Here is a 10218-nt window from a genome sequence, read left to right as displayed (position 1 = left end):
CCTCCTCCTTTCATCACCTCATTGCTTCATGTTTCATTAAACTTAAAGCCAACAAATTATCTCATATGGAGAAAACAAATGATGCAGTTTATTCAAGTGATGAGACTAACCTATCTCATCACAATGACTCAACCAACTCAGAGTACCTGTTCCACTACAAAGACTGCTGAGAAAGCTGTAACTGTTGAGAAGGATGCAGAAGACAATGATAGCATTGACGATTGGGAGGAGAAAGATGTGCTGCTAAGGAGTTGGATATCAGTCACCTAGACAGAAGAAAGCATGTACCTGATTGTGGGATGCTCAACTGCCAAGGAGATGTGGAAATACTTGGAAGAAGCATATCTTCAAGCAACAAAAGATAAGAAGTTTCAGCTCAAACAACCGCAAAGTGTTAAGCTAGAAACTGAAAAGATTGATGAATACATTAAGGAATTCAAGGGTATATGTGATGGTCTTGCAGCCATTCACAAACATGTGGATGAAGATAGCAAAGTAATTTACTTTTCTAGAGGTTTAGGTCTCAAGTACAAGACCTTCAAGACTCTGATGCTAGGTAAGGCACCATATCCCACTCTTAATCAATTTATTAATTCTCTCAAAGGTTTTGATATGAGGGAGGATGAAGAAAAAGTGCCATCATAGAATAATAACATGGCATTCTCTACCCAAAGGAGCACGAAAAGAGGAAACTACTTCAGGGGAAGAGGAAACAGCAACTTCAACTCCAGAGGAAGAGGCTTCAAGCTTGTTGAACAAGGAACAGGTTCTCTAAACCATCAGAATGGAATAGGTCCTTTGAATAAGAAAAGGAATAACACTGAGTCTTGTCAAATTTGTTATAGGAATAAACATACTGCTCTTAAGTGTTTTTACAGGTAGGACCACTCGTACCAATCTGCTGATGAACTACCATAAGCATTGGCTGGTGTAAATTTGTAGAATACATCTGCCACTGATGATACCTTGTATATGGACTCAGGAGCTAGTAGTCATATGGCAAATAATTTAGGTATTTTGTCTAATCTTAAAAACTATAATGGATCTGATAAAATCATTGTTGGCAATAGATCACGGCTAGACATAACACATGTTAGGAATACAACTAAATTAGGTCTAAAATTTTAGGAGGTTCTGGTAGTTCCTAACATTACTAAGAATCTACTCTCAATTAGTAAGATTGCAAAGGATAATTGTTGCGCTCTTGAATTTGATGAAACTAATTTTATTGTAAAGGACAAGAAGACAAGGACACTACTGACCAAGAGATCTAAGAGAAATGGACAATATGCTTTGGAAAACAACAATCTTCATGCATTGACTGCTACACGTAATTGGAACACGTCAGACAACATGTGGCATACTAGATTAGGACATCCTATTTTGAAGTCTTTAAAAAATTTGAATAGCAATAGTTGCATAAATGTTAGTAGTTGGAATAAAATTCATGTTGTTGGTTCTAGTTGTTAGTTGGGAAAAAGTTGTAAACTTTTATTTGATTTGAGGAATAAAATTGAGAAAAACCTTTATTGAAAATACATTATTATCTGTGCGGACCTACTCCTATTGAATCTTCTCAACATATGAAATATTATGTAGTATTTGTAGATGATCACACAAGGTATACTTGGCTTTATCCACTGAAAAAGAAGTCTGCATTTTTTGAAGTGTTTGTAAAACTTCAGAAAATGGTGAAAAAATAGTTTTCTAAAGAGATTAAGATATTCCAGTGTGATGGAGGTGGAGAATTCCTAAAAACAAACTTCATTAAAAATTTGGAATATTGTGGTATTTCAGGCATATTTCATGTCCCAACACACCTGAGCAAAATGGAGTTTCAGAAACAAAATATAGGCATGTACAAAGACTGATTTGACTCATTTACTCCATGCTAATCTTCCTTTGTTTATATAGGTTGAGGCCTTTCTCACTGCAGTGTTCCTTATCAACAGACTGCCCTCCTCAGTCTTAAAGATGGTGACTCCATTTTTCAAGTTACATAGTGAGCAACCTGATTACAACAACTTAAAAGTGTTTGATTGTAGGTGTTTTCCATATATCAAGGACAGTAACAAGTTCAGTCCAAAGACTTATTCTTGTATTTTCATAGGATACAATAGTTTTCACAAAGGTTATAGATGTTATCATCCTTCAACAAGGAGGGTGTGTGTGTCTATACATGTTATTTTTGATGAGAACACATTACCTTTTGTTTCTCCAAGACAACCTCAGACTAACATTGATGTCACACCCCATCTGGCTACTTTTGTTGAATTTTTTAAAGTGCAGGCACAAACTATTCCTAGTTTAGGGAAAGTGCAGGCACCAACTACTCCAACTTCAGGTGAATTGCAGGATGATCCAACTACACAGGCTGCTGATCACATTACAGCATCTATACTTTTTAATGATGATGGTATGAAACAGGTTGATAGTTTTATTTATGATTCACATGTTGTTGGTGATGGTGTTACTGATCACGTTGTAGCACCTATGGTGTTAGTGCTACTAACTTCTCAGATGCAGGATTCAATGATGGTAGTACAGAACAGGTTGAAAGTGATGGTTCACCAGTTTTTGAACCTGTACATATGACCAGTTCACTAGGTCCAGGGATACATCTAGAAGTTGATCTTTCAAAGTGGAATATGACTGCACCTCCTGCACCTTCTGCACCTTTAGGACATCACATGATCACCATAAATAAGACAAAAGAACATCATCTATCACTTGTTCCTAACAACAAATAGAATATTTTGAGGGAACCAAAAACTGCTAAAGAAGCACTCAAGTCCCCGTATTGGCGTGCAACTATGCAGGAGGAAATTAGTGTTCTGCATAACAAGAAGACATGGATAATCGTGCCCAAATTTGCTGGTATAAACTTAGTTGATTCTAAATGGGTGTTTAAGACTAAGTTGAAGGCAAATGGGACTGTAGACAGATACAAAGCCAGGTGTTGCCGGGGGTTTCTCACAACTTAAAGGAATAGATTTTGAGGAAACATTTAGCCCTGTAGTTAAAGACACAACTATTGGGGTGGTTCTATCCATTGTTGTTAGTCTTAAGTAGAGAATCGGGCAGTTAGATGTCAAAAATGCATTTCTACATGATTTCTTGCAAGATGAGGTATACATGAGTCAACCACCTGATTTTATTGATCCGAGGTATTCTCATCATGTTTGTTTATTGAAGAAGGCATTATATGGTGTTAAACAAGCACTAAGAACATGGTTTGACAAGTTTAGCATGCATTTATTACATCTTGGGTTCCTGTGTAGCAAGGCAGATCCTTTCTTGTTTACTTTACAAACTCACAAGGTATCATTTTCCTCTTGTTATACGTAGATGACATTATTATAACATGAAGTAATCCATCACATGTCTTAGAGTTGGTTCTACAACTTGAAAAGAAATTTGATATGAAAGACCTTAGTCCTCTACACTTCTTTCTAGGAGTAGAGGTCAAGTATTTTGCAGGAGGTATTCACTTGAGTCAGAGTAAGTATACTGCTGAGTTATTGGATAAGACTGATATTACTTTGGCAAAGGCTATTGTTACTCCTTTGGCTCAAAAGCATGGTTTACATGAAGCTGTGGGAAGTTTTGTAGATGCCTCTCTATACAGAATAATAGTGGGGAGTCTTTAGTATTTGACACTAACACAGCCTGATATCACTCATGCAGTGAACTAGAAAGTTAGTTTATGCAAAGTCACAATATTAAACATTTTCAAGGAGTCAAAAGGATTCTAAGGTACATCAAAGGTACTTTACACTTTGGACTCAGAATTATTTCACAATCACCTTGTAGGTTGTATGGATTTTCAGATGCTGATTGGGGAGGTTGCACCACTACTAGGAGATCAATTACAGGCTATAGCATCTACCTAGGTGCAAATTATATTTCTTGTACTTTCAAGAAATAGACCACAGTAGTAAGATCAAGTGCTGAAGCTGAGTATAGAGCACTAGCCTCCACTGCAGCAGAGATGAGATGACATGAATCACATAATTACTTCATGATCTTGGGGTGTATCTCAAGTCTGATTCTAAACTATATTGTGTTAACTTGAGTGCCTTGTACATGACAGTCAATCCAGTTATGCATGATAGAACCAAATATGTTGAGATGGATTATCAATTTGTTCGAAAAAAAAGGTGGACAGAGGTCAACTTCTTACTCAGATTGTGAGGTCTAAGGATCAACTAGCTGACATTCATGCAAAAGCACTGACAAAGCAAGTTTTTGTTGGTTTTCAAAGCAAGCTTGGAGTAATTGTTCTACCACTCACTAGCTTGAGGGGAAGTGTTGAAGATACATGTAAAGAACAGGTTAAACGACATGGTCCAACTGATAGGAGTCTTGACGACTGTCAAAGACCTACCAAAAGAGTTAAGTTATAGTAAGACTCATTGTTGGATAAGTTAGAGTCAAATTATGACTAGTCTACTGCTACGAACGTGTAGTAGTTAATTTTTAATTAATTTCATTATATTTGTGTTGTAGTATAACTCTAAGTCTAGTTAACTTAAGACTCTACAACTCACTCCTATATAAAGAAGATTTGTACTCATTTATTAGTATAAATACAATTTTTGATTTCTCTCGTTCTTTTGTTGAAAATTCTACATCACATTTCGACACGTTCTTAAATTGAATGTCACGTTCCGACATGTATATGGTTGGATTGGTCCCTTGAGAGGGCCAAGTATCTGTGTGCGGATGGTCCCATGAGATGACTCAATGATATCTATATTTTTGTGTAATAGTAAGGTTAATTGTAAATGAGCCAGGAAAAAAAGGACTCATAAAGGAATCCTTGAGTTGAGGTATGTTAGTTATAAAGAACTGTGAGCCTGTATCGACTTATTTGTGGGTAAGATGGTGGACCGTGTTAGATCACGATGTAAAACATGTGATATATGAATGGAGGTTGCTTGTTAACAGGGAGTTGTTCTCATTGAAGTTTCCACTAGTAGTTGTGGTAGTAGTAGTTGTTACCTAGAAATCGGGGTTAGTTGTAAGGTATGGTTATGGAATGGCTAGGTCCCTATGCTGTGAGACAGCTGGATCAAGACAAGTGATAGTTGGGTAGAACCATTGAGTGGCTAAGAATGTTGGGTGGTAATTATTAAGGTGAAGTAAGTAGTAGTAGTATGGTGAGCCTATAACCCACAGGTTTCAGGTTTGTAATTAGAGTGGGTAGTGAAACTCTGGTCAGTAGAGTGGTGAAGATTACAAGAGTGAGAGTAAGGAGTTTACTTATTTGGTTGGGTGGATAGGCTTATAAAGTTTAATTATTATCTTCTCTATTATTTTTCTGTTCATATATTATGTGGTGAGTGTCAAATTGATCGATGATGCATACCAATACGTGTTGTTTGTATTGATACTACTCTTGCTATGCCACTTGGCATAGTCTGGTTGCAAGGTCAGTTATGTCTTTTAGGTGAAGACGAAGGCGATCCTCCAGCAGCTTCTATTTTTCTTCCTTATGGTGGAAGCTGTGTCATTGTTCATTTATTATGTTACCACTCTTAGAAGTTCTTGTACCTGTTTTAGACTAGTATTCGTGGGAATTTTATATGTTATTTTGTATAAACTTGATTATTGCAGATTACTAAAAATTTCTAGCTCAAATACTCAAGTTTTTTATATAAACTCCGCAATGCTTTTCATATAAGGGGTTAAGGGTTCTCCTACTTTGGTTATAAAGTGGGTGCTCACACGACCCGATGGGTTGGATCGTAACATTTAAATAGAATTTTTAAAAAATTAGATCCAATTGCCACATGTCATCATTTCATTGATATACCTGCTATGTATTTGCATTTGAGATACACGCAATTTTGTTTTTCAACTGATTATCATTTTATGTCTAATAGATATAAATTTCTTAAGATTAAAGTATTCAATAGGTATAAGTCTAAATTGAGGTGTCTAAATGAAATATGCGGACAACTTTAAAGGACCGCATATAAGTTAAACCTTTATAAAAACACCTATTATTTATTAATTCCAACTAATATTTATATATCAACTTACTCCATCAATGTGGTCAATCGACACCGTTAAATAGTATCTCTATTTATTAATAAATATCGGACTATTCATTTTTGAATAACTTTTCTTTTCTACCACATGCTATAAATTAGTAATTTTATTTTTGATAGTATTTTAGAAATAAAGAAATCAAGAAGAAGTAAAAGTATGATCTGAATTACATTTTTTAAATTTTTGTAGAAAAATATCACGTTGATGACACTGATTTTGAAACACAAAAGAATTTCTTAGTCCATATAAAGAAGTGCGATATTATTTGCAAGACTATAAGAGAAGTTAAAGAAAGCCTAAGAATGACAAAGAGTTATTTAACTATAGAATCTTTGTATAATATAATTAAAAAAATATTTGATATGTGGAAAAATAGATTCAGAATACTATGACAAGACATGAACAAGTATAACATAAACATGCAGGTGAAAATAGTAGTTGCTTGTGCCGTATTATATAATTTTTTACATGAAAATTAAAATAGTGATGAAATATTCACTGAATATAAAAGTAATGATATTATCGTTGATGAAAATGATGAATAATCGATTCAGAGTAACAATATTGCTTCATCTCTTCGATTATATGATAGAGAAGAGATTGTTCGTAAAACGTAGAAAGATTTTATAAACAAATAATTTATTATTATCTCTTTTAGAAAAAAATAGTTTGAATGATAAAAATTAAGAAAAAAGAATAATTTATTTTTAATTCAATTAATATATTGATCTTATTTATATTTGTTATTTTATTATTAATTATTATCAAATTATAATATAATATTCTTTTTTACAAAACATGTTTCAATATATAAAATGATAAAATGATAGTACAAACTTATTAATATTTTTAATAATTATTAAAACTTATAAATACAAAATAACTTTTTTAAAAACTTCACCAGAACTTTAAAAAAATTGTGGCCTTCACCAAAATTAACAAAATTAAGTTTTTAAATTGTGGCCTTTCACCAAAATTAACAAAATTAAGTTACCAAAAATATTTGAGAACTTCGACCAAACTTACGCTTGAAAATCGAATTGTAGTTGTTCACTGTCTCAAATCTTCGACTGTATTGTGTTCAAACATGAGTCTTGTAAATTTTTTTATATAATTTTTTTTTAAAAAAAATCAAATGCCAGTTAATTCATGCCTAAATGTTTTACCAACTAATATTTGAAGCTCGGCCGATGCGGCGCCTCCAACAGAGCATTTACCCATTTATCATTATCACTTAAACTTAAATCAAAGAATATACCACAATTAAAAGTAATAGTACGTACTTACTAAATATTCAAAAGAAAAGATGAGAATCATTTAATAAAAATGGCACTTACAATTAATTATTAGAGAAGTTTTTTTTCTCCAATAAATAAGAGTGTAAAAATTGAAGTAACCCGATTGAGCAGAGCAAACAAAGCCTGCAAAAATCAGAAGGATGGCGATCTGTTTCGGAAGAGTCCAGGACACCTACTCAGTAAAATACCTCTCGAGCTCAAGCAGCTTCCCTTCTTTATGAAAGTTGCATCCCAGGAAGCAACCGTGGAAAAACCTTGACTATCATATTAGCTCGATTCTCAAAAGAAGAAAAACAAAACTACATATATACGCATGTAAAACTTATATTTAATCCCCTATAGACCTCTTTTCAAATCAACGACGACAACGCTAACATTATCCGAACTGTGCCTAGCCAAAGCCAGCCTAGTCAGGAGGATTGACGCATCAGTGCAAGCCTGGTCGGATGAGCTCTGCCCAGATCGCAAGCACATGCTAGCCACACCACATGCCGTCTCGTTTGACACAACGTCCCATAGCCCATCGCTCGCTAATATCAAGCACTCATCTTCTACTGTTCTCTCCTTTATGGTCACCTCTGGTTCAGATGTTACATATGGTTTTAAATAACTGTCACCTGAAAAATGTTCCAAAGGAAATATAAGTTAGTCTTGTTTTTACATATATATAAGGCGAATCAGCTATCGCTTGAACTATAGCTAAATTATCTTCACTGACATAACTAATATGCTTACCGATTGCTCGAGACATAGCCAAAACTCCAAGAACTCTCGGACCATCCCAATAGATGACGCGACCACCAGCTTCTTCTATCCGATTGAGTTCATCGGGTCGATCAGGCTACAAACAAAGAACAGAACACTAACTTAGAAAATACTGTTTTCACCAATAATATTCCAGCAACAGGAACACAATGTTAGGAATTAATAATAAATTTGGCACACACCTTGTGATCAATGGACAGAGGAATTGCGACGCCGTTTCTGCAGAGCACAGCGCGAGAATCACCGCAGTTGGACACGATGATTTTGTTTGGAGTTACAACGGCCACAACAGCAGTAGATCCAACGGCATCGCACTGCGGCGTCTGAAGTTCGCATCTGCAATCGGCAGTCTCTGTGCCTCCAGCTCCTTTCGAATATTCAACGACCTCTTTGTCCATTTTTGTGAAGCTTCGCGTCATCATCTCTTTCCATGTAGCTTCCCCTGGGCTTTCAACCTCGTTCTTCACTATCTCGTGCATTCTATCTTTACATTTCATCGCTGCCTACAGAAATAATCATTGAGCAAAATTAGCAAAAAGGGGAAAAATTGCATAAAAATAAAAAGAGACTGTAGGTTATTAATATTAAGATTAATTACATGAGAGCAGCCGTGGCCGTCGTAGAGACCAAAGAAATGTAATTTGTTGGACTTTTCATGTTTATCCTGAAGAAACGAAGGGTAGATCGACACAGTATCTTCCATATCTCTTCTCCTTCCACAGACAGATGTCATCCCGAACTTAGGACAATCGGATACCCCTTGGCGTTCAATATTCGACGATATTGAAGCAGATTCCGTCAAATCCAAAGCGTACGTTTCGGTTTCTTTGTTCTCTGCTAACTTCTTTTCACCCAACTCAATTTCACTTCTACACGGCAGCGATAGTGGCAGGGAAACAATCCTTTCCAACTTGGATCGCTTCTCTTTAATATCATAGCTTTTAACGGACACAGTTTTTTCCAATCTCTGTCTCTTCCTTCCATTCTCCATACTACTCGGTGGAGCCACTGCCATATCACTGGCAACAAATCGAAACTGGTGAATTTCCATGCGTCGCCTTCTTGCAGTTTCCGTACTCGGTTCAGTTGGAGTTACCGTCTTAGTTTCACCAAAAGACATTCCGCAATTAAATATAAAATATACACTTCAATTCTTCTTGTGAAATTTGATCAATCGCTAAAACTTTGCCGAATTCTAACAACTGATAAATTCAATTAGGAGAAACAAGACATGTAAGAAATGTAAGGAACAAGATGGAGAGAAGGAGGCCATAAATATAAGGCTTTTGTACAGGAGGAGGGGAGAGGCTGCCTACTTCAGGGCAGATGCCCGTCATTGACCCGGGCAGACTTGTGTTTAAAAATAATAAAAAAAAGTATAGTTGGTGTCAAATTGAAAAGTGGAGAGATCTAGACCGTCCAAATGGTATTCATAAAAGCTCTGTTAGACCACGTGTAAAGAAATATTTTGGTGGATCAATGAGCAAACAACACGAATTGTGGGTAACGGACCTTCTTTCTCTGACACGAGTCTTGCTGAGCTGTTTATATTTTTAATCACGTTCAATTAATATATATTCCGTTTATACGTGCCGTAAATAAGAAAAATTGTATATTTTATATATTGTTAATTTTAATAATTTTTTTATAAATTATGTATTTCAATGCATAATTAAAATTAAAAAAATTACTGAATTCTTAAAATTAAAATCATGCCATATAAATTTTGAAATAGAAAGAAAATGAGTGAGAGAAGAAAAAGAAACTTTTCTAAAGAGGACGTTACACGTGGCTGGATCATAGAATAATATATTCGTGTTTGTTTTGTCCCTCGCTTTCTACACATTTTCTATATACAGTGGCACACTAGCTTCATAGGCTATTGTCTATCTACGTGTTCAATTCCATGGGTTTTACGATCACTTTCTTTTTTCACTATTATTTTCTTATTTTTAATTTAAAATAAATATCAAAAACACATTTAAATTATAATTTTTTTATTTTATATTTAAATTATTGAAAAAATAAGTTTCATATTTAAGCTATCACTTATTAATTTATAAAATACACCTCACTGATGTGTATAATACATTATTTT

At 34.8% G+C, this 10218-nt stretch overlaps 1 protein-coding gene across 1 annotated transcript; it reads right to left on the bottom strand.

The window, feature by feature from the left end:
• Nucleotides 1-7350: 7350 nt before the first annotated feature.
• On the bottom strand, nt 7351-9396 carry LOC129896138 (protein phosphatase 2C 37-like). The gene is made up of 4 exons (XM_055971972.1): nt 8719-9396; nt 8303-8623; nt 8091-8196; nt 7351-7972 (listed from the first exon to the last, which is right to left on the bottom strand). Exons 1-4 carry the CDS (start codon nt 9238-9240, stop codon nt 7692-7694), a joined length of 1230 nt encoding a protein of 409 aa, XP_055827947.1. The 5' UTR covers nt 9241-9396; the 3' UTR covers nt 7351-7691.
• Nucleotides 9397-10218: the final 822 nt, after the last annotated feature.

This window comes from Solanum dulcamara, chromosome 7 (genome assembly GCF_947179165.1).
Source record: "Solanum dulcamara chromosome 7, daSolDulc1.2, whole genome shotgun sequence".
Lineage (NCBI taxonomy): Eukaryota > Viridiplantae > Streptophyta > Magnoliopsida > Solanales > Solanaceae > Solanum > Solanum dulcamara.
The sequence above is the reverse complement of the archived record's forward strand: the minus strand, read 5'-3'. Positions and strand labels throughout refer to the sequence as shown.

Coding starts and splice junctions, on each gene's coding strand:
- LOC129896138 (XM_055971972.1), bottom strand. CDS start 9,240: ATGTCTTTTGGTGAAACTAAGACGGTAACTCCAACTGAACCGAGTACG. Junction 8,624..8,718: donor ACGGCCACGGCTGCTCTCAT/GTAATTAATCTT, acceptor TTATTTCTGTAG/GCAGCGATGAAATGTAAAGA. Junction 8,197..8,302: donor CTCTGTCCATTGATCACAAG/GTGTGTGCCAAA, acceptor CTTTGTTTGTAG/CCTGATCGACCCGATGAACT.